Here is a 26,110-nt window from a genome sequence, read left to right on the forward strand (position 1 = left end):
GAGCGCGATATAACATTTCCAGCTTCAGGCACTCAACTCTCAATTCTAAAATTCCGCGACTGGCATCGCAACTCTTGCTGGAATAACAATATGTCACCAGCATTCCCGTTTGGGGACAGCTGAAACTTTAGAACTAGATGTACCACAGATTGAACTAACCTAGGACAGAAATGGATGCAGCATTCATTGCCTGAACAAATGCGTGATGTTGCTATACAGCATACCCTTTCTCTCGTTATCACATAAATGTTTTAAAAAGAAAAGAAAAGAAATAAAATCACACATTTACGTACCACACTTGTCCAATCCACGATCGAGAAACAAACATTCTGAAGAGTATTTTCAATTTTAATTTTCTTTTGGAACACCCAACTGGAAGTATGCTGCAACCCCCCTCAACCCCCATCCACCCTCCCCCCCCCAAAAAAAACAACAGACGAAACAACAAGAACAAAAAGCAACCCACCAATTTCTTTCCGCCAACACTGGAATAATTGAAACCCGCATGCCTCTTCCTTGTTTTCATCAACGACCTCCCCGAGAACCTGACCTCAAAGACGAGAATGTTCGCAGACGACACTGCCATCTACCGCACAATATCATCAACGGAAGATCATGCCCACCTGCAAGAGGATCTTGAACGTCTCCAAATCTGGGAACGGAAATGGGAGATGGCCTTCAACCCGGGCAAATGTGCTACGCTCAGAATCACTCGCTGCAAAAGTACAATCAGCGACAGGTACCAAATGCACGGACACAAGCTATCAATAGTACAATTAACGCCGTACCTGGGAGTCACCTTGAAGGAAGATCTGGAGTGGGAGGAACACATCAACAACATTACAAAGAAAGCAAGCAAAGTCCTAGGATTCTTGAGACGAAACCTGAAAGTTGCCTCCAACGAGCTGAGAGAAAAAGCTTATCTAACCTTTGTAAGACCATTGTTAGAATACTCCAGCTCAGTTTGGGACCCACACAAGACAGGATGCATAAAGAAATTAGAGAACATCCAAAGAAGAGCAGCTCGATTCGTCCTCAACCGCTACCACCGGCGTGCAAGTGTAACAGACATGCTTGACAAGCTCAAGTGGCCGCCTCTCCAGAAACGACGTCAAGCAGCAAGGGTCACAATGTTGTACAAAATACACAACGACCTGGTGCAAGTCAACAAAAGTGCCCTCCAAAAACCAGTTATGAGAGACAGAAGATCACATGACCAACAATTCCAACGGCTTGTGAATCATAAACAGCAGTATCGGCTCTTTTCTTTCTTCCCACGTGCCATTCGTGAGTGGAATGAACTCCCAGCAAACACTGTTGAGGCAGACTCCCCCAGCAGCTTCAAAAGCAGAATCACCTCTCACCTCAAGGTCGCCACTCTTGACAGTCTCGCTGCTGCGAAACTCCTAGAGTAGGCAAAACCACAGGATAAATTACAGCAATTGTCGGGTATGAATGTGAGAGTGAATGTTTAGGTAAGTAGTGGGTAGGGGGAGTGATGGAAGGAGGGCGCTGCGGCGGGGGGTGCCAGGGGCCATCAATAGGATGCCTGCCTGTCACTTCTCGCCCCCTCTGATCCAGTTTAGTGGGCAGGAGGGAGAGTGTGAATGTGATTGGAGTAAACATTTTTTTGTGTTTTTTGTCAAGCAACCGGTCTGCGGAACCCCCCCCCCCCAAAAAAAAGAAGAAAATGTGGCAAAATAATCAACGTGTTGATTGTGGCTACACAACAGAAGAAGAAGAAGGAGAAGAAGAAGAAGAAACAAATTGAACATTCTTACCCGAACACAGGAGAAGCAGACCGGCCAGCAGACACAGAGGGCTCATGGCAAGAATGTGCACGTAAATGATGATTGACTGACCGCACGGACTTAACTGTCCCCCACAGGCAAGCGGAGAGCTCGAACTGGACCTATCATTCCCCTGATTTCAGTTTATATCTTGCTTGCTTGCTTTTTTTTTTTTTTTTTTTTTTTTTTTACTCTCAACAGCTGGCACCGTTAACCCTTTGACCGCCGTTGACGAGTATGTTTGTCAATGAAGGGCTGTCACCTCCCTGAGAAATGATTGAACTAAAAATTATTTTAAATTAATGAAGTCAGGCTGTCAGTCACCAGTCTTTAATCGGGCTTCTCCCTCTTGGGATTGCATCACTTTTGCACAGTAACATCAATTCCACCAGCAAGAAATACGCAAGTCGTAAATCACTTCAAATGCAAGCCACATCCATCTCATTTCACCAGGGTTCCTTGGTCAAGGGGTTAAGTAAGGAAAATACCGTCGAAAATGCACGAAATTTGACACTGGGGGTGGGGGTTGCTGGGGATGAGGGGGCGGGGGGAGTGAGTTACAACCAAGTGGCCAATCACGGCATTTGACAACAGAGTGAGAACCGCATCACTGAAAGGGGGTGTGGTCTGCGGGAGTGTGAAGAGCGTGAGGTACGGGGGGAAATGGTGAACACGTCATATGCGCGACTCAACGTTTTCACGAAAAACACACACACACAAGGAAAAGCAACTCCATCAAAAAATCCTCCGGCCGAGGAAGGAGATTAAGAAAGTAGGTCTATTTGTGATTTGATTTGATGGAGGTCGGCTGAACACAATTCAAATGTCTGCCACTTTTACTGACTTGAGTTTCCTTCCTGCATGATGTTCCCAATAACATGCTCCCTGCTGCGAACATGATTTCGACTACCTTTAACTTCACAGTATATCATTGTTCAGTCTCCAAAGTTGTACCTACTTTTTAGCTCTCAGGGAAGTTTTCAAAGCCAACAGTATGGAGAAATGGGTGAAGGGCGATGAAAAAACCTGCATTAATCTCGTTTGGAAAGTAAACCCGCATTTGAAAATCATGTTGTATTGTCATTTCAAGACTGCGGTGTGTACAAATCCCTCCCCGTACTTAACATGGTTTTACTATTAGTTTAAAATCTTATCATTTGGATCGGCTATGGGAATGGATTTCGCAGAAACATTTAGTCGTGCTAAAGTATCATCACAAAAGAGAGCGCAAGGTCGTGCAAAAGAACTAAAGATCGTGCAAATGTGCTGCGCCCATTAGAGTGGTGTGTGTATGTGTTTTTTATTTATTTATTTTTATTTTTATCTTCAGTTTAACGTCTATTCACTATAAGTGTTTTTAGACGGAAATGAGTAAAGCAGTGGATAAAGGAAAGGGAGTTCATGTGAATATTAGTGTAAAAAAGTGTTCATGTTATGTATCAGAGGAAAGGTATATTATTATAAGAAAAAGTCTAAAGAGATTGTGGTGTGTATTGAATGAGGTGTCATGGAAGGGGGAATATGTATATGCATATCAACAAGTATTAACCTACAACAATGTAAATATAAATAACAACATTAATTATAATACATCAAAGGAGGATACCAACTGGACTGGAGTTTAAATTTTCTGAAAACATTCTAAGCAATGAATAATCATTCAAAATCTTTTCAGTGGCTAATGAAATATTGGAAGAAAAGTCATCAACTACATCTTTTGGAATTAACGGTCTTATGCTCGGACAATGAATGAGTAGATGGCTTACAGTTATTTGCTTACCGCATACACATTTTATATTTTTAGAAAGGCATTTAAACGAATTCTATACATTAGACTTGTAATTTGTCTTGAATGTGCTGCTGGTGTCGAATTTAGAAAATGTTTGGGATTAGCTGCATTCTTTGTGTTTACACAACAGTGGTAATATTGATTATTTGAATCTATAAGTAATTTCTGAAATCGATTTCTGGATACATTTTCTATACAGCTAATGCATTCATGCAGATCTAACTGGATGTCAAGTTGTACTGCGCCTTCGAAATTACGTGCTGCTCTTTTAGCTGCTTGGTCTACCCACTCGTTTGAAGATATTCCACAGTGCGAAGGTACCCAACAGAAAGTTACTTTAATGCACTGTTTTGTCAGTTGGTGAATAATATGTTTTATTTCCATTGTCATCTCAATTCGCTTCTTTGAATTTGAAGATTCTATAGCTTGTAGTACTGACTTTGAGTCTGCACATAATAAAATTTCACTTTCAGTTTTCGGAATGTCTGAAATATAATTTAAGGCCATAAGTATGGCTATACGTTCAGCTGTGAAAATGGAAAATTGTCTACCAATATAGTATAATTTTTCTATTCTAAATGAAGGAATTACAAAAGCCGCTCCTGAATTACCATCTTCTAGAACAGATCCGTCTGTGTATATTTTTAGATAATCTGAATACTGAATTTCTATATGGGACAGCACTTCAGGTTTTAACAAAAATGGTGACTGGTTCTTGGATAAAACTGTATAATTCATGTCAAAGGTACCTTTATACACTGCTCCCATTCAGGGACTCGTGAAAAAGTAGGTATTTTTGCAATTTGCTTGTCTTTTGATTCCGTAGCACTAATGATATCTGATGCAAAGCTGCTTCTTTTGAAAAGGTTTCATATGCGAAAGATTTGATAACGAATTTCGCGACTGAAGCTTTCCTTTGTTCATCAAGAGATAAAACACCTGCTTCTCTGTAAGTCCCTAAATTTGATGTAAGAATGGGCACACCTAGAGCGAGTTTATAAGCCTTACAATCAATGCTTTGCAGCCTCTTTAACAAATGCAGTGGAGCACTGAAGAATACCTCTTGAGCGTATGTCAAGCGTGAACGTACGAGGGAGGTAGCGAGAGATACCAACGCTTTGGTATCTTGCTCCCAGTGCTGTTTACAAATTATTTTAAGGAAATTTAGACCTTTTCTTGCTTTGTTTAGTATATAGTCAATATGATAATTCCACGAAAGCTTTGAAGAAAGACAGACTCCCAAAAATTTAACAGATTGTGTATATCTGATGATGGTACCATTTATTGTAAACACGGGGAGCTTTTCTGGGTCTGATCCTGTATGAAATAGTGTGTGTGTGTGTGTGTGTGTGTGTGTGTGTGTGTGTGTGTGTGTGTGCGCGCGCGCGCGTGCGTGCGTGTGTGTTGGAGGGGGTATGTGCATGCATACATGCATATGTATAAAACTGTGTTAGTGCTTTCCTTCCCTTTTCTTTTATCAAAAGCCAAGTCATTAATTAAAACGACTGTTAAAACACACGCGAACGAGTGGACAAAACTTATGAATGAACACAACAGTGTCTATAATATTATATGATCTGCACTCCTCTCTCGTCGCCTCACTACCTTCATTTCCTTCTTGATGTATGTCTGGTTGTCATAATTGTATTCATAAACAGCAGTGTTACCCTATCTGCCTGTTACGAAATGCACACACCTACAAGGTGACGGAGTGTTTTGCACACCTGAAGGAGGCTGCCTGAGAAGCTCTTGAGTGATGCTAAAAAAAAGGGATAAAGTACGAAATAAACAAAAAAAAAAAAAAAAAAAAAAAAAAAAGGGAAAAGTGGGCGGGGGTGGGGGTAGGCACGTAAGAACAAACTAATGCAGTATGAGAAGTTCTCCAGTTAACACATGCGCTTTGACAGACGACGAATAAAAAAACAAAACAAAAAAAAAAACAAACGAAAAAAAGCACACGAAAAACTGAAAAAACAACAACCGAACAATAAAACAGTAAGAGACACAGAAAGAAAGATGGGAAAAAGACAGAGAAAGGAAGAGAGACAGAGACAGAGACAGAAAGAGGCAGAGACAGACCGACATTTTTTAATCGTCCATTCAGTAGTTTGCCCTCTAGAAAATGGGTGGGTAAGTAATAATTTCAATCAGAGAGAAAGAGAGACAGATAGAGAGACTTGTGTGTCTGCTCGCATCAAAGAACTTAAGTTACACATGTCTCAGGCACACAATGATACACACACACACACACACACACACACACAGAGTAAAATGTGCCCCCTCCCTCCCCCGTTCTCAGTCCCATCCCACCCTTCAAAAAACAGAAGAAGAAGAAGAAAAAAAGACCTTCAGGGTTTTTTTCGAGTGTTCAGAAGCCATAGACCACACCCGTAGGAAAAAAGGCTAACCAAAAGGTTAACAAAAAACAAATGGTATTCATCTTCTTGAGTCCACGCATCATCAGTCAACAGTTTTCCGCGTGTCGTCGGATGCGTCATGTTCTGACTCACGGTGTCGTACAAACGTCATTTTTTAAAAACTGTCTAACACAATCGTATGACGTAGGTTTCGTTCGTTCTTTAGTTTAACGTCTTTTCACTGTAAGTGATATTAGACGAGGGTAGGAAAAAAATCGAGCGGGGAGGGGGGGGGGGAATTACTGTGTACACATGCGAGTAAGTGAAAGTGTGTGTGTGTGTGTGTGTGTGTATTCGCAGTGAGAACGCTGTTCAAATCATATTATTCGGGTGTAGTCTTGGGCATTAAAAAAAATCTGTAAGGACAATTAAAAATTTTAAGTCTGCGGTAAAGGAGACGTGGCTATCGCCGCAATCACACTGCAACATTTAGCCGTTATCTCTGGATCTAGATAGATGTACAAGTTTAGTTACCTGGTTGACACGGTCGATTCAATTTCTCTTTTATGTTCATTCTAGTTTTATAGTTTTAAAGTTGATATGAAAATTGAGTATTTTGTTAAACTAATAACATGTAGAGCCAAGTACAAGTACTTCTAAACGTTGAATGAAGTGAAAAGGACTTCATTTTGAGAAAAATCAAGACTGGAAATTTTTGCGTTTCATCAACTGAAAGGTATTAACTCTCATGGTTTATTATTTTTAACTGTGAATTCTGACTGATTCTATGGATATCTTTATGGCAGTTTGGGGCATAATCCAGTAAGTGATGAGGCGTTCACAAATCTTTCTCTGAATAAATATTTAACGGTCTCCTTCTCCAACTTTCCATCACGTGTTATCGTGTATTGTCGATTGAATATAGGATTGAAGGGCAGGTCAACAACTTGAAACAAAATGGCGTCGTTCGCGTTCGCGAAGAATATGAGTACGCGCTTTGAATATGTATAAATATGTGTACGCAATTGATTTTTGCACATGACCTTCGGGGCTCAGCCATTAGATCTGTAAAGTCCACTCGTCGTACTGATTTTAGTATTTTCCGAAAAAGACCACTTGGGCAAATGAACATAGTGAAAGCCCTGTACACTGAGAGTAAAACACACAAGCTTTTTATGTATTGAGTATAATTTCAAAATGTAATGTTTAAGATGAGAAAGATCAGTTTAAAGCAAATTAAGTCCCCTAGCATTAATTACAGATTAATTTTCCTTTTTTACTACCTGCACCAAAACGTTTGCAAAATAGATAAAACTTCCATGCTTAGCAAAAGAAGTTCCTGTTTAAACAAAAATTGATAAAAATGACTGCTTTTGTTGTTGTGTCAGAGTATCAGATCAAAGTGCCAAGTTTAGAGAATAAAAAAAATACAAATATAACAGTAAATGCAGTTTGCATATAATTTGGCTTCTTTTTATATATATTTTTTGTGCCCATCCCAGAGGTGCAATATTGTTTTAAACAAGATGACTGGAAAGAACTGAATTTTTCCTATTTTTATGCCTAATTTGGTGTCAACTGACAAAGTATTTGCAGAGAAAATGGCAATGTTAAAGTTTACCACGGACACACAAACAACCGAACACCGGGTTAAAACATAGACTCACTTTGTTTACACAAGTGAGTCAACAAAAAAAAAAAAGAAAACTGACGGGGCGTACAAAGCCGCAAGGCTATGATGCTTCTTTTTCTTCCTTGGCAACGACCACAATCAGCTAATTGATTATTCTGTCACTTATGCAAGGGGTCTGCACTCGCAGAAAAAAACAAACAAACAAAAAACCTGGGCGTGGTTTTTAATGGAGACGGGAGGCCCTTGACACGAAGGCGTCGATGTCTTGGCCTCTACAACGTCCTGGGGTAGCTCGTTCCAGTCCTTGATGGTATGGGGAAGGAACGCCTGCTGTCTGTACTGCGTTCTGCACTGTGGAATGGTGAACTGCTGATCGTGGCCGCAGCGTCGGCGCGGAGGTGCAGGGCGCAGGCTGGCTTTGATGCCTTCTGTGCTGACCAGGTCGTTATGGATCTTGTACAGCATGGATAGGCGTGCTGTTCGTCGTCTGTCCTGGAGGCTGGGCCACTTCAGTTCTTCAAGCATGGCGGTGGGGCTAGAGGTGTTGTGGTAGCGTCTCATCACGAAACGGGCTGCCCTGCGCTGCACTGCTTCAAACTTGCTGATGTTCTGCTCGGTGTGTGGATCCCAGATGCTGCTGGCGTGCTCCAGGATGGGTCGCACGAAGGACTTGTAGGCCATTTCCTTGATCTTCCTGTAGCTGAATTTGATATTTCGTTGCAGGAAGCCTAGAGTCTTGTTGGCTTTGTTGCACAGGTGGTTGATGTGCGTGTCCCAGCTAAGATAGCTGCAGATGGTGATGCCTAGATACTTTGCGCTGGTGATGGTCTCCAGGATATGGCCGTGCAGACAGTAGTCAAAGTGGAGGGGGTTCTTGCTGTGGGTCACAGGCAGAGTGGTGCACTTTCCAGGATGAAAGACCATGTCCCATCTCTTCTCCCACGCAGCAAGCTGGCTGAGGTCTTGTTGTAGATGGGCTTGGGCTGCTGGAGAAGTGACCATGTTGTAGATCGCCGGTCGTCCGCGAACAGGCGTGACCTCGTAGTCAGGATGTCGGGCAGATCTTTTATGTAGATCAGGAACAGACAAGGCCCCAAAACGGAGCCTTGTGGGACTCTGGACCTGACAGGGACAAAGCCAGAACGCTCTCTGCTGTGCTGTTGGTGGCAGAGGATGCCGTGATGTTCAAGATGGTTCATGATGGTGCTGGTCAGGATGTGCTCCAGCACTTTACAGCATATGCTCATCAGAGAGACTGGTCTGTAGTTTGCTGGGTTGTACTGCTCTCCTTTCTTGAACACCAGCGTAACGTGGGCAGTTTTCCAATCAGCTGGTAGGGTGCCGGTATTGACTGAAGACTGGAAGATGATGGTAAGAGCTGGTGCCAGTTCGTTTGCCAGCTCCTTCAGGATCCTCGGGCTGATGTTGTCGGGTCCCGGTGCTTTTCCAGGTTTCAGGTTGCTGATGAGCTTCTTCACCCCGTGGATGTTAATGTCAACCTTGTCTAGGGTTGGAAAGTCTCTGAGTGGGAGTCTGGATTTTTCCTGGAATTCCTCCTGAGAGAAGGTCTGGCTGCTGCCAAATACAGACTGGAACTGGCTGTTCAAGATGTCTACCTGTGCTTTTGGGTCGGACACCAACCTGCCTTCTTCCTTAGGCGGCGCGACACTGGCGTTGGACGACTTCAGGTGTTTTACATATGACCAGAAGTGCTTGTTCTTGGCTGCCTGCTTGGAGTCTGCTTCGTCGAAGGTGTCGTCGAGGTAGGACCAGTATGCTCGTTGTAGTTGGCGCTGGACCTCTCTTTGGAGTTGCTTGTGCTGCTGTTTCAGGTCTTCTGTCCCTCGCTTGCGCATCTTCCTGAAGATGTGGTCTCGTCTGTTGATGAGTTGGCGTAGGGCTGGGGTGATCCAGGGCTGGCTTACCTTGACACGTACCTGCTTGTGGGGGATGTACTGCTTGACAGCTGCGTGAAGAGTGTCTCTGAAGCAAGCCTACAGCTCTTCTGTAGTAACAGTGTCCTTCATCTCTTCCAAGGTGTTGGTGAGGTCGGTCATGAACTTCCTGAGACCCTCCCAGTCCGCCTTCTTGTGCAGGGGGATGGAGCGAGGTGCCTGCTTCCTCTTCTGGGTGTAAACCACCATCTCACAGTAGACTGCAGCGTGGTCAGACAGCCCAGGAAGGACTTCCACTCGCGGGATCAGGTGTGGGTTGTTGGTGATGATTAGGTCCAGGGTGTTTTCCTCTCTAGTGGATTCTTCCACAAGTTGTTCAAGGCTGCATTCGTTCAGCATGCTGATGAAGTCACGGCGTAGTCTGGGGTATACAGGCTTGGGTTTGAGGGCCATCAACCTCCAATCCCAACTCGGAAAATTCACGTCACCGCCGATGAGGAGATGAGCGTTGGAAATCAGCGCGGCCCGCTCCAGTGACGTGTTGAGTTGGATAAGGCTGGCTTCATCTCCGTCGTCTGGTCTGTAGTATGTTAGTATGTGCAGACGTACATGTACCTTCTACCTTGGATCTTCAGCCTCACCCAAATCAGCTCACAGTCTACCTGCAACTCGTTGACTTCATAGCTGTCGATGGATGCATGCACCACAATCAGGACACCACCTCCCGACCAGTTCCTGTCCTTGCGGTACAACTTGTAGGTGTCAGGGAAGATCTCTGAGTCACCGGTGGCGGGGTCAAGCCATGTTTCTGCACCGATAACAATATCAGGGCGCACACTGTCTAAAAGGTTGAGAATGTCTGGTTTCTTGTCTGGGGCAGAGTGAAAGTTGACGTTAATCAGGCGCAATGGTCTTCTTTTCCACCTGTCTTGCTGGCTTACGCGTGATGGTGTGGAGGAATGCAGGGGACGTTGCATGTGCTGCCTGTGCTTTTGGAGTCGCCCATGCTTGGCATCGCCTCTAACCTGAACCTGAACCTGAACGTTCCTGTCGCGGGTGGTTTGTATCCCGCTAGTATGAAAATGACACAGCCGATGCACAATTCATTTCCGTGCTTCGGTTTTTATGCCGTGGGAGACTCAGTCGCTTTTAAAATTGGAGACAGCATAGTTGCGGAGTTTCTTATTATGGAGTGCAGCCGTTTCCTCCAATCATTCGCTTTGGTGAGTATGGACCCGATTCAAGCAGTGAATTGTGTGCGTCCACATTGAAAATCAAGATATGTCTGTATGTCTGTCTGTCAAACACACAAAGAGTGGCTTTGCGTGTACAGATGCAAAAACAGAAAGACTGAACACACATGCAAAGCGCGCGGCTATCTGTTTTTTTTTTATAATTTAAAAAAAAAAGAAGAAAATTAAAAAAAAAAAAAAAAAAAAAAAAAAAATTATGCAGTCGCCCAGTAAGCGGAATGTGAAGCAACAAGAGTTGCAATGGTTTATCATCAGCTGCTAGGTTATTAAGTTATAAGACTTCTGGAAGACTTAAAAAGCTCCATATTTTAACCCAGCATGTCCAACGCATACGTCACAGTTGTTATGTTTCGCAGCTGGCGCGTGTGTTGTGCTTGGGCTTCTGAAAAGTTGGTGCTCGCGTGGTGTCGATATGTCTCCAAGGCGGAACTTTTGCATCGTTATCCGGCAGGATCTCTTTCACCGTTCTAATGGTGCCCAACTTGGCTGGTGTAGCATTTCTTCCACGCTGGACATTTGACGGTAGCGATTTACCACCCAGCAGGCGCCCCTTCTTTGGATTTTCTCTAAGGTCTGTGTGTTGTTTACTCGGTATGGATCCCAGATCTGGCAGGCATATTCAAGCTGGGGTCGTATTAGGGCTTTAAAGGCGCCGTCTTTGATCGAGATGGCGCTGGTCTTCAGATTTCGGCGAAGAAAGCCTAAGGTCTTGTTGGCTTTGCTTGTTACGTTGTTGGTGTGTTTTTTCCAGCTGAGGTCGGTGGAGATCATGACACCGAGGTACTTGGCTTCACTGGAGGATTTTAGTGGGTGATCACGCAGATGGTACGTTGTTTTCCATTTCTTGCCAAAGTGCAGGACTTCACATTTGTCCGGGTGAAATAACATCTTCCATTTCTCTTCCATTTCGCAAATTTGCCCAAGTCACTGTGCAGAGCGTGTTGATGGGCGGCACTGTTGATTTCGTTGTGGCATGCCGTGTCATCTGCAAATACCCGTGCGGTGGATGACAAACCCTCTGGTAGGTTTTTGATATACAGCAAGAAGAGGTACTGAGGGGCCTAGCACGGAGCCCTGAGGTATTCCCGACTCTACAGGCGCAAACTTGGACGTAGCACCGTCGACGACAACTGCCTGCCTTCTATTAGATAGGAATCTTTGAATCCAGTTGTTAATGTGGCTGGTGATTCTGTAGTGCTGTAGTTTGTAGATCAGGAGTGAGTGGGACACCTTGTCGAAGGCTTTTGCAAAATCCATGACTAACACTAGTGTCAACCTGCTTGCCTTTTTCCCTGCTGTATGTAATTTCGTCCATAAGACCTATCAGCTGGCCCCATAACGCCGACAGAGAGAGAGAGAGAGAGAGAGAGACCCACACCCACATCTGGGCAACTTCAAACTGTTATAACGTATGACATATACATTGGTTAGTCACTGAAAAGGGTTTTTACAAACCAGTACATCTGATAAACAGTTATACATTTTAACAGCATACTGAAGCACATAGAGAATTTGCCTCTGTCATCAGTAAATCTGTCAGCAGAAACACAATCATGCTGTCAGTCACTTGATTATATTTAATGACCCGAGTAGACAGGATGATAAATGAACTGCTGGGTTTGCTGAACTCTAAGTAAATTAATCATGCTTGTGTGTGTGTGTGTGTGTGTGTGTGTGTGTGTGTGTGTGTGCAGGACATGTCCAGCATTCATAACTTAGGAAATCAATTCTGTGAAATGTGTTGATGGTTCAAGGCCAATCCCAATACTCTCCCTGAACACAGAAACATTCCACTCACATTTATATATGCACACACACAAGTATCAACACACATGTGTACACACACACACCTACAAACACATACACACTGAGAATAATTTTAGTGATCATTATCATTATTGAATTGTTACACTTAGATTTAATTGCATGTTTGTTACATATTTTTGGTCTGTTTCCTGACTTCTCCTCTTACCCCCGCCTACCCTTTTTCTTTTAATCAAACATTTTTTTTTTTTTTTAAATCGTCTAATATCACTAATAGTGAAAAGACACTGAACAAAAGAACACACACATACACACAAAGAGTAAATTGCAAACACATTCTCATGAATCTCATTTATCTCAGGTCTGTGATGGGAGGTGCTGTTGCAGATTAATGGTTAGGTGTTGGATTTCTGATCCGGTGTTCATCAGTGATCAGAGTTCAAGGCCTGGTTTCGGCATGGTTTTGTGTCGTTGGGGTCCTTGGGAAAGGCACTTTACTCCAATTTTCCTCACTACCCCCAGTTGTGAATATACCTGACTTTGGTTGGGGAAGGTTAAAACAGCGAAAGGAGAGGACTGAGCCCTGCATTCTTATGCCGAGCCCTAGACACAGTGAAAATGAATTCACCACCTCAATGACCGTAAAAGGCTTTGGCACTTTTAACCTCTCACCATGTATCTCAACAACATCCCCCGTCTCTCACATCTCCCCCTCCTTCTACTCCACCATCCCCCACCTCTTGGCCTCCATCTCATTCCATCCATCTGATATCACTGAAAGTGGAAAAATGTAAAAAAAGAAGAATGCACAACCTCTCAAAAAGGTCCAACAGGGGAGACAACATCTGATACGGTTACTTCATGAACTAGTTCATCAAAACTTGAACATGTTCATCGTAGTTTAACCAGGGATAACCACAGCTATTTGTGACATGCTGTGTCTTGAGCCGGGAAAAAAAATCTCATAAATTTCACAGCTATCCATGTGTTAAGGACATTTACTGGAATTTTTTTTCCTCTTCATGTCTTCCAAGGCGGAAAATTAAAAATCTCCCAGTGGTCAAACTCTCTCACCTGCTTATCAAACACTGCAAAGGACAAAGGTGCACACCGTAAAAAAATAGCATAAATGCAGCCACACATTCACATGAACATACATGCACACATGCAAACACACACACACACACACACACACACACATTCATCTGATATAACTAAGTGAAAAGACAGCAAACTAAACAAAACAAAAACAACAACAACAACAAAAAAACCCAAAACAAAACCAAAAAAAAAACCCAACAAAAAAAAAAGTGAACGATCACACACACACACATATCTATCTGCCCATTCCCCCATCCCCAAACACACATACAATAACAACATTAAAATTTCCATTCTATCAAATTTTGGGGCTACGAATCTTTAAATGATAACACAGCAGATTAAAATGTTACTTTGTTGACTTAGAAAAGGCTTTTGATAATGTATGGCATGAAACATGTTTCTCAAAATGGGGCAAACTAGGATTAGAGGAAAATAATATGACATCATACAAAACATGTACATCATGCAATGATTCAGCACAAGACAAAATAATATATGTTCTCATATTGCTTTCATTAAAGAAAAAAAAAGGGGGGGGGGGGTCCATCATGGGAACATTCTCATTCTGATACTTTTCAACATCTGCATCAATTATCTCATGAAAGATTTATATATAAAGAAATGATTCAACTTGCTTGAACAATGATTAAAGTAAGACTGAGATACCAGTAAACTTTCTGGAAGATGAAATTCACTTTCTCAACCAAAGTGAATTATATGAAAATGAGATAATAAGATTTGTCAGTGTTTTTTTTTTTCTTATTTATTTTTTAAATTTCATTATCATAATTTTTTAAGAATATCAACATGCCATCAGAATGTTTGAAGCATTGTAAGTCCAGTTGGACTTAGTTTTCTGCATTCACAACTGCATTGAGAAGTGACACTGAATATTCTCTGTGTGGCTGTGTCTTGTGAACTAGCTGGGTTTTGAGGACAATCAAAATTTGATTCTGATTCTGATTTACATACATACATGCCCCCACCCACACCTTCCTCCCAATCCACACACACACAAACACACATTGCTGATTTGCATGTTATGCTTTTCCCACTCAGCTCCCTTTTTTTTCTTTTCTTTAAAAAAACATTTTTTTCTGAGGGCAGGATTTAAAAAAAAAAAAAAAGCTGTATAAACTTATTCTCTTACCCTCAATAAAGATCATTCTTACTTGACTTCACACACACACACACACACACACACACACACACACACACAAAACTTACTGATTTCAAAATCAGTGAATGGACGTGGGGGCTTCACGGGTGGCTTGGTGGGGAAAACATCAGTCGTCTGCTGCAGATGCCGTACCGGTGGAACAAGAAGCCTCTGGTGGGACTGCTTCAGGCGCCGTGTCTGTTCTGGCTGCTGCTGCTGCTGCTGTTGCAGTTTCTGCAGTTGAGCATTTCTGATGAGAGCTGAACACACACTGCATGCTGTAGCCCTCTGCTGGACCAGTGAGAACACCTGACTTCGTAGTGTTGGTCCTACAGACATTCGGGCCATGGTTTGTAAGTGAAGCATGGTGGTTTATCTGAAATGACAAAAAACAAACAAAAAAAATATCTTCTTATACTATTTGTATTTTCTGTTTAAAAACATTATTTCTCAATGATAAAGATTTTATGCATTGCCTTGTCTGAAATATTAAAAAAAAGCACACAAAAAAACACAAAACAAAACAAAAAAACAAACAAACAACACCAAAAAACAACAACAAAAAAACAACAACAACACACACACACACACAAGCAGAACAACTCCGAAACCCAAAAGATTCTGTTTACAGTTTGATTTCTACATGTGTGGGGTAGGTTGCTATGAAGCTGAGAGAGCTGAGCTAGCAGGTAAACAAGCAGCAAAACCAGAAAGGAAGAACTTAAGCACTAGCCACCATATAGTAGGCCTACTCTATCTGTTCCACTGATCCATGGATGTAAAAATCCAAGAATACTAAAGTAAAAAATAAACAAACTGACCAATTTTCATACACACACAGACACACTGACAAACGTACACCTATTCTCATCACTAGATTTTCTTTAAAAGCCTCCGTTACTCACATCACTACCAGCTCTATGATCATTGTCACTTTGATCAACATTTTCATTAATCAAAATCTTCTGCGATGCTGACTGTATCTTTTTGTTACACATACTGGCTGCACTCAAAAGCAGATTTATAACTTTACATCACCTTCTAGTTCTATCCACATAATACAATAATCACTTGCACAGGCTAAAACTAGAGGTGAGTTACCAATACACTTATGAATGAGGAAGAAAGAAAGAGAAAGAAGGAGAGGGAGAGAGAGAGCGACAGAGAGGGAGACAGAGAGGATGAGAGAAGGAGAGACAGACAGGGACAGACAGACAGAGACATGCAGACAGACAAGGAGAGACAGGCAGACAGAAAGAGAGAGACGGGCAGACAAACGAACTGACAGAAACAATGAGGGAAATCTACTGAAGAACTTTACCCCCTATTTTCTTTCTTTCTTTGAGCTTTTTGCCTTCTTTTTTCATTTTTTCTATCTGTCTACCTTCATTCAATCATTATTTCTTTTATTTTCTTTGCTTGACTGTAGGAGAATGAAGTTTTATCAGCAAAGTGGACTGTCATATTACTATGTCATTCTGCAGCCTACATTCCAAACATTTTACAATATTCTGCATTTGATGCCCTGGTAATAATGCATAGTTTACACCCTTCACTGTACACCAAAACAAAACAAAGAGGGACAGAATCACAATGGAAAATCAGAGAAGGGAAACAATGAATGAAGGCCTCAAAAGAAAGAAAGAATGCATGCATTAAGAAAGGATGAAAGAAATAGAGAAAAATAGATGAAAAGACAGACAGACATAATTAAGTCAAGAAAGGAAAGAAAAGAAAGTCCCAAACACCAAACTATCTGCAACTACCTGATATGAGAGGAAGATAAAAAAGAAAAAGAAGAAAAAAAAAAAAAAAGGAGGAATGAAAGAAAGTCTACTACTTATCTGTCTGCAGCTGTCTTCTTATGTATGGCAAAGTCAACTTTTTGTTTTGTTCAAGTCAGTCACCAACACTGTTTACTGTGTTTAATCTTTATATGATAATGTGCTTCTGTTCAAATAAAAAAATCTGATCTCTGCAAATGATAAAAAACAACAACCAACCAATGGAAAGAAAAAAATCACAGCTGTACAATTTCAGTGATAGACGAAGCAGCACACACAGTCACTGAGTGTAGGTTGAGTGCAATCTTGAAATGCGGACAATGAATCTGAGACAAATACATTGTGGTTTTGTTTACATTTGACCTTGGGAAGGTGACATGAGGAACTCGGTACTTTTATTTTACCCCCTTCTCAAACTTCAGTGTGTATGTGTGCAATTTCAAAGGTAAAACAAAAATTGTGTGTGTATGCATGCACGTATGCAAGATTGCATGAATTTAAGTACACATACACATATACATGTGCATGTGAATGTCATGTCTGATGATAAAATATATATTTTACGAACCATGACAGTTTGGCACAAAAACCCTTTACAACTTTTCAATCAACAATCAATTAATCAACCAACACTGCAACCACATCAAGAACCACTACACTAACTGACCAATTAAGTAGTAAATCAGCTGATCAACCCAACAAAGTCTAACCCATCCCAACCAACCAAATAATCAATTAGTCAACTGGTCAGTCAGTTGACAACAGTCATATATCGGGTGTCCCCCAAACAGTGAACCGCTTTTTGACATGTATTTTCTCAGTGATAGAGTAACTGAATTCATTGAAAATGTTCACACAGTAACTGTAGGGTATCATCAACAAGTCTGCGAAATATCTAAAAGTTTGGATGCAAATTATGCGAGTATTGTCAAATTCAAAACAGCATGTAAAAAAAGTCCAATATCAGAGGAAAACTCACTTATTTCAGTTTATGCTCAATGCGGCCTCCATCTTCCTCCACGACTTAACGAAGCCGTTTCTTCCAAGCAGAAATGCTTTTACGTATTTCTTCCACCGATATCTCCTCCCGTGACATAATTATCCTGTCCTTTAACACCTGGTTGGTCAGTTTGTCTCTCACTCCCCGGTAAACTTTCTCTTTCAGAGAGTCCCATATGGGTTATAGTCAGGACTTTGTGGAGGCCAGTCATCCTTCTTGATGAATTCTAGTGTAGCCTCCTTCAGATGGGCCTGGGTTACCCTACTTTTTTGTGAAGGAGCCCCATCTTGCTGAAACAAGTAACTGTTTCTAGGATAAAGACGCCTATAATCCCGGAGAAGATTGTCATCCAATAACTGAATGTAGCTTTCACTATTAACCTTGGCTCTAATGGTGTCAATAAAATGAATGTTTATTTTCCTTTCCAGGATACTCCAGCTGAAACCATTATCTTTTTTGAAAATCTAGAAGTCTCAAGATAGAGGCGAGATGGCTGAATTTCTCATTTCCATTTCCCATAAATGCGAATGTTTTGGTGATATTTAGCTTTTTCTAACGTAAAGTCTTTCTCGTCTGTGAAAATGATCCTTTTCACAACAGTGGCCGAGTAGCGGTCATTCAAGTTACGGCAGAGAGTTTTTCTTTTCCTCTAACATTTTGGTCCCTCCTTGATACCCGTATCCTCTTGAAGGGCTTCAGCTCCGGTTTTTTCACCATTCTTTGCACAGAAGAATTGCTCACTTGTAAATCGCTTGCAACTTCTCTAAGAGATTTGTGGGTCCCTGGGTTCTCCTCCTGGGATTGAATCAGTTCCTCAACACGGTCATTGTTATCCTCTGAACATGCAGCCTTGGGTCTCCCATTGCCAATTTTATGTGCTACTGACCCTGTAGTGCATATTTTAGCGATAAGTCTATTTACAGTGACATGACTCCACCCCTTGCCTGTGAATTCCTTTACGACCTCTGGACCTGTTCCTCACAAACCACCCCAACCTCATCCCAAGAACTGAAACACTCCCTGGCATTGCTGACCATGACACAGTGTACATGGAGATGCAGATCCATCCCCCAAAGAAACGCCAACCCCAGCGACTCATTCCCATCTACACTGAGGAATGTAAGGAGCCACTAAAAGAGGCAGCACAGAAGATGAACAACCACATTATGAGCACCTTTGACGAGAGGAGCAGTGCTGAGGAAGTATGGTCTGAAATCCGCACTGGCCTGAGACAGGCCCTCTCAGACCACGTCCCCCATAAACAAACCAGACCCAAACCAAGCCTCCCCTGAGTTGACTATGAGACCAAGAAACTCATACGTAGACGAGGTGGATCCACAAGTGCATGAAGAAAAATGGAGTTGAGGCCCTACGACAGGAATTCAAGGCACTTAAGCACCTCATCCAGAAATGTCTATGTTGCGCCTACTGGAGACATGTAGAAGGACTGATCTCTGATGAAGGTGAAAGCCAGACAACCTCCAAAAAGAAGTTCTGGAGCTTCATTAAAGCAAGAAGAACAGAAGGAGTGGGCATCTCTCCACTTAAAGAAGCCAGGAAACTTGTCTCCGACCCCAAGGAGCAAGCACAGATCCTGAACACCCAGTTCCACTCTGTATTCAGCCTCAAAGACACCATCACAGCTGAAGAGTTTGAACAGCGGTACCCCTCTGTACCAAAACTTCCAGACTATCCAGCATGCGACGACACCAACATCACAGAAGATGGAGTGAAGAAACTCCTGCTAAGCCTTGACCCCAATAAAGCCTGTGGCCCAGACGGCATTACTTCCAGACTTTTGAAGATGGTCGCAGAGGAGATCACTCCAGCCCTCACCCTGCTCTACCGCATCTCATACTCCTCTGGTACCCTGCCACAGGACTGGAAACAGGCCAACATCACACCTGTATTTAAAAAGGGAGAAAGATATAATGCAGTCAACTACCGCCCCATCTCCCTCACCTGCATAGCCTGCAAGCTGATGGAATATATCATCACCAGCCACATCATGTCCCATTTCGAGAACAATGAGATTCTCTGTCCAGAGCAGCACAGCTTTCGACACGGACGGTCATGTGAGACTCAACTCTTAGGGTATGTGGACGAAGCAACCAGAGAGATTGAGAAGGGAAACCAGGAGGACACTATCATCCTCGACTTCTCAAAAGCATTCGACAAAGTTAGCCATATCCTACTTGTCCACAAACTACGTCGCTACGGCATCAGAGGCCGCACCAATGCCTGGATCAAAGACTTCCTTGTGGACAGACAGCAAGCTGTGGTGGTGGAGGGAACAAGATCTGACTTCCTACCTGTGGAATCCAGCATCCCCCAAGGCTCGGTCCTAGGGCCAAGTCTTTTTCTCCTATACATAAACGGCCTTCCTGTTGGCATCAAGTCGAGAATCCGCCTATTTGCCAACGACACCATGTGAAGCAAGACTATCATGAAGAAAAAAGACAAGCGAGTGCTGCAAGAAGACCTACACTCCCTTGCCACCTGGGAGGAGAAGTGGTCCATGGAATTCCATCCACAGAAATGCTCAATGCTGAGAGTCTCTCAGAAGCGGAACAAGACTGCGCCTGTGTATGAGCTACATGGACAACACCTGGAGAATGTCAACACCACTAAGTACCTTGGTGTCAACATCCAGGACAACATGCAGTGGGAATCTCACATTGACTCCATCACAAAGAAAGCCAGCAAGACCCTAGGCTTCGTCCGGCGCAACCTCAAGATTGGCAACAAGAAGGCCAAGGAAACTGCGTACAAAGCCCTTGTTTGCCCGCTTCTTGAATACGCAGCCACTGTCTGGGATCCCTACACTGCAAACGAGATTGAGGCCCTCGAGAAGATCCAACAAAGAGCAGCAAGATGGGTTTCAAATCGCCACCACCAAACATCATGCGTGGACTCCATCCTTGACTCTCTCAACTGGCCTTCCCTGCAACAACGTCGTAAGAAAGCCCGCTTGGAGTTGTTTTACAAATTCCATCACGGTCTCATCTCCATTAACTCCACATACCTGCCCAAACCATCTGACAGCAGGCTGAGCTCCAGGACAAACAATGACCTGAGCTACGACATCCCCACCTGCACGACACGGTACAGGCAAATGACGTTCTTCCTGAGGACCATACCAGAAAGGAACAAGTTGCCTCAGGAGGTTGTGACAGCTGAGTCACTGGACTGCTTCAAGTCCAGGCTGGCCTCCCATCTTTAGAACTTCGAACAACCCCCCCCCCCCTCCCCATCACCCCCAACCCTCCCCCTTACCCTCCTCCTGACCACCGTTCCCCACAATCGCCCCTCCCCCTCCTGCCACCCCTCCCAGTTACTTTTCTACCTCTGTCCTCCCCATCCACGGTGCTGCAGAGGCTTGGCATCATGTCGGTGCATGCTGAACGTGCACTGGCTGGCCAGGCCACCAAACCAATTTATTATTATTATTTTTTTAAATCCTCACAACAGCACAATCTTCGACAATCTCCAATCTCCCCAAACTACGACAGAATCATCAGTAAAATGATGTTGGTCATATAAAGGAAGAAGAAGAAAAAAGAAGATCCTTCTTCCACCCCAGCCTTTATCTTTGAAACAGTTTTCAATGGTAACCTTATCACTTTCACTCGGAGGCATGGTTGATCCTTCCAAACTGAAACTTCGGACAGAACTGATTTTGGATACAGACAATAAAAAAATCTATAGACTTGACACCCAGACAGGCTATTTTTAGATTGACACTGACTGACAGATGCCAACACCTGGGAGCTGGCATGAACATGATAAAGGTCACATTGCACAGCTCTGATATTTGATTTTTTGACATGCTGTTTTGAATTTGACAATACTCGCATCAAATTTTTAGATATTTTGCAGACTTGTTGATGATACCCTAAGGTTACTTTGTGAAAATTTTCAATGAATTTGGTGTATCTATCACTGAGAAAATACTAGTCAAAAAGCGGTTCACTTTTTGGGGGACACCCGATATACACTTGGTGGTCAATGTGTCTGCTGACCATATCTCATGTCACCAAAATGACAGACATGTAAAAAGTGATTGAAAGGTATTTGACGTAATCTGTTTTTGTATAATACATATATATATATATGTGCATGTGCGTACATGCATGTGTATGTGCATATGTATATATATATGTGTCTGTGTGCACATGTTTGTGAATACATGTATATGCATCATTAATGTCTGCATGCATACTGGCATACATGTATGATTGTTGAATTACTATTAGAAATCTCATTGGCTAACTTTTTTTATTTGATGTAATTATACTTTTATGCAAATAATAAAACTAAAAGAATCTATTTCCAAATTATATCATTATTCTATTCAAAACAGCAATTAAAAAAAAAGAGTTAATTTCACCACCTGCCATGATAAATTGATTAGCCTTACAGACTGAAAACATGGGTTAAAGCCAATCACAGTTATACCATTTAAACTTGTTTTTTTCCCCCATTATTTTGTTTTGGCTTGGTATAATAGTCCGCTTTTGTTTGGCATCTTAGTAGTTTGCCAGCTGTTGTAAAAAACAAAAACAAAAACAGAATTAGAAAGACAAGTACAATAGAAATCAAAATCACGCAGTGACACCATAAAAGTGTGTAATGGAATACAGTATGTAGGCTTCAAAACTGTGCAAACAGGCACACACACATGCATGCACACAGACACACAGATATGTCAGGTATCAACTGGAAGTGATGAGACATTGAACTGAAGTACAGACACACCTCACAGAAAGTGAGAAACACATCAATACTGCTTGAAATGGTAACACTGTACAACAGTTAACCCTTTCAACCCTGGGGAGTTTACTGCCTCGGCAGGCTTCCATGTCATATTATGCAGATGAAACACAAAATATACTACTTGTTTTTTCCTCCAAATTACATGTGGACACACGTGGAAATATTGTCGACATTAGTTCCCTTTCTCTGTAGATTCTTTGCATATTTATATATAAGAACATTAAAACTGTTTTAAATTTAATGAGACAAATTTTGACGCCAGAGCAATGCTAGGGTGCAGGGCTCTATGAGTTAAGGTGTTGAACTTTCTAAATTGGGAAACCAGTATAAAACAAGTGAAAAATGTAAAATAAGACTGAAGTGGTTCCAATTTTGAATATGTCATGGTAGATTGATTACAAACAAAATCATCAAAAAAATGGGTATAACAAACAGTGACATACAGTTACTATGTGCAACTTCAGTAAAACTGAGAGACACAATTCAGCACTAATGCACTGTACATTTTCTCAGCATATCTGGAAGGACTTAGAGAATGTTTAGAATGAAAAGTGTGAAAATTACTCAAATGTAAAGCTGAATATTGAACTAGTTTTATTTGGAAACGCTGGTATCACACAAACAGATGAAATATTCAACTACATAATTTTGTTAGCCAAACATTATCATTATATTTTTAATAAACGCAGATTATATATAACTAAACCATGTATGACACATTTCCTAGTAGACTTATACAACAGTAAACCCCCCCCCAAAAAAAACAACAACAACAACAACAAAAAAAAACAACACATTCACTGGAACTGATGTCCACAGCTTTTTTTTTCTTCTTCAGGAAATGGTACCCTTAAAAAAACAACAACGAAACCTGTGGAGATTGATAGTGTGTAAAAATGTTGCATTAAACAATATACTACTTCATAACAACGTAACAAAATCCAAGATAATACGTACTGTTGTACTATAATAAAGCCGGATAGTTACCATTTTGTTATGTGATCATGTATTGTTGATACTATAATATGTGTAATTCCACTCATGATGTACATGGAGATGCTATATAAAATACCAGCTACAAACTAGTTTATGACTGGTCTTGAAAGCACCTGCTTTCTTTGTTCATATGACTTGGTGGATGGTACTACCACAAGTATCAGATAGGCTCATTTAATCTAATTTAATTAATTTATTTTGTTTTGATACATCCAGTGGACCTGTGGGTCTAAACTACATTACACTGAAGAGAGGCATAAGCATGGTGATAATGAAATGAAGTGCATAGGGGGAAAAACCCCCACATAAAAAGACACACACACACACACACACACACACACACATGTATATGTATATAAAAGCATACAGAAATAATGATAAAGAGAGGGAGAGAGACAGACTGTGACAGAAAGCAGACAAAACACACACAAACACACACAAACACACACACACACACACACACACACACACACACACACACACACACACAGAGGGTTCAGACCTGATAAGACAAAATTCTGTATTTCCAAGGCTACCAGATTGGCTTTTTTGATTTTCATCCAGTGGAAGTGCTCAGAACAGAGTCTACACTAAGGATAAGCATGGTGGTAATCAAACCCATAGGAAAAAAGAACATAAAAAGCATTCACACACACACACACACACACAAACACACACTATACAAACAAACAAACAACAACAACAACAACAAAAAAACCCAAACAAAACAGCACACATACATCAGAATAATGTTAATCGATCATTTGATGCGTTGGGAAGGAATAGGTAAAGGAGAGGAGAGGGTGAAAGGGGTGGAAGCCAAGAATAGAGTAAGAGACGGTAAGGGCATGGAAAAATGAGCTATCAACACACACACACACACAAACTAACTCACTCAAAGAGAGAGAGAGAGAGAGAGCGAGTGAGCGAGAGAGAGAGAGAGAGAGAGAGAGAGAGAGGAGCATTTTGAACTGAATAGATTTATTTTCTGAGATAATACAGTAAGCAAGACATTTCATTTTCATCCAGACGTCGATTGTGAAAGAAACGGAAAACTAAACGACTAAACAAACAAAAATAAATAAATGAATAACAATGATAAAGAAAAAAAACTATGGCTGTAATTATATCGACACAACGTGAACGGTATAAATCATGGATAGGTGAACAAAAAATTGACATTCACAACACTACATATTACATAACTGAAGGAGAATGAGAGGAGAGATGATTGAAGGGATGGAGGGAGAGGGGGGGGAAGCTGGGATGGTCGAGCTTGAAAGGATACGAGACTGATACCACACGCACACACACACACACACACATTATTGTGACGAAATTTTCAATGTAAGGGAAAGAACTCATGACCACTAACCTTTTGCAGAAATTAAGTCGGTAAACAGTCTTCAGTTGATGGTTGTGTGGTCAGAAGTTGTGAATAAAAAAAGGTAAACTTGAAGACTATGCACTTTTATGTTTAACCACTGAATGCTTTACATCGTTAGCATCACAGCAAAACTCACAAAACAGTGTAACACAAAAATAAAACGAATCGAGCAATCGCACACATTTTCTCTATGACCTTGGCCTTGAACCTTGAATGTCAACGTTGGGACTTGTTAGCGACTTCACGCAGAAAAGTGCCCATCATGAATGCGCCCAGTGGCATGGGCCCACGGACGTATTTTGGATACGTCCGTGCATGGGCCCCTCACTTTGCTAGCTTGAAAAAAAAAAAAAAAAAAAAAAAAAAAAGCTGATCGGAGTTTGTTATCACAGTAAAAGGCTTGGCAAATATTAGCATTTGATTTTCAAGCGCGTTGGGTTACGCTGCTGGTCAGGCATCTGCTTGGCAGATGTGGTGTAGCGTATATGGATTTGTCCGAACGCAGTGACGTCTCCTTGAGCTACTGAAACTGAAACTTCTGATTTACTAGAATTAATCAATATATTATTGTGTGAAACAAATTCTCCACAGTATTATCGGTTTGACCGCCGGTATATAAACATACACACATTAAAAACATCACTCATTAAAACATTAAGTAAGTAAGTAACTAACTAATAATCAAAGACACTGATATACAGTATACCTACAAAGTGGTTTTGACGGCCGGACTCGGGCCGAGCCACGGCCGCCGGTGAACTGCTGCTGGGCCTGACAGGCGGCCTCTCAAATATATATATATATATAAAGAATTTTTTGGTCGATGTAGGTATCGATCGTGTCTGGGATTCGTGCAGTCATAATTATGCTGCTACTTTTTTATCATTTTGTACTCAGTCTACTGACTCCAGTCGCCCTGGCGTTCGTTTTTCCGGCTCGCCCTGCTCAGTGTTATAAGTTGTATTTTCTGTTCTTGAGGTGTGTGTGTGTGTGTGTGTGTGTGTGTGTGTGTGTGTGTGTGTGTGTGTGTGTGTGTGTGTTATCTATTGCCAAATAAGACCGGCGTACATAGAGTGCAAAAGAAGGGAGGTAATTACCCAATTTCTGAATTGCAGTGATGAGATGTCCGGAGTAAAGTTGTCTTCCTTCAAACCAAAAAAACCAAACCAAAAACAATCAAACAAAAAAGAAAACAAACAAACACAAACAAACAAACGGAAAAAAGAAAAAGAAAAAAGAAAGCTGTTTGAGCATGTAAAATCAGTTTTACTATTGCAGCTACTACGACTTCCACTACTACTGCCGTTGCTGCTACAGCTGTCGAATTGTATATTCATCAGTTGTGCTGTTAGAAATGGTTCAGGCTCTCGGGACAGCCAGGCCTCGCAGCCCCTTGATGTGTCCTTTATCTCTTTCTCGAAAT

At 41.7% G+C, this 26,110-nt stretch overlaps 1 protein-coding gene across 5 annotated transcripts in view; it reads right to left on the minus strand.

Annotated features, from left to right (window-relative positions):
• LOC143293441 (carbonic anhydrase 2-like) overlaps positions 1–24,883 on the minus strand; it is a 38,471-nt gene extending 13,588 nt beyond the window's left edge. The window contains exons 1-3 of one of the 5 annotated variants that reach the window (XM_076604297.1): positions 23,803–23,865; positions 21,987–22,072; positions 14,813–15,120 (exon numbers count right to left, since the gene is read on the minus strand). In XM_076604297.1, the coding sequence (XP_076460412.1) occupies positions 14,813–15,110 (298 nt within the window). In that variant the 5' untranslated portion in view covers positions 15,111–15,120; positions 21,987–22,072; positions 23,803–23,865. Of the gene's footprint in view, positions 1–1,781; positions 1,898–14,812; positions 15,121–16,747; positions 16,833–21,986; positions 22,073–23,802; positions 23,897–24,675 lie in introns of those variants that run through there. The other 4 variants (XM_076604295.1, XM_076604298.1, XM_076604296.1 and 1 more) reach the window with 4 other exon arrangements.
• Positions 24,884–26,110: the final 1,227 nt, after the last annotated feature.

Source organism: Babylonia areolata, chromosome 19, assembly GCF_041734735.1.
Source record: "Babylonia areolata isolate BAREFJ2019XMU chromosome 19, ASM4173473v1, whole genome shotgun sequence".
NCBI lineage: Eukaryota > Metazoa > Mollusca > Gastropoda > Neogastropoda > Buccinidae > Babylonia > Babylonia areolata.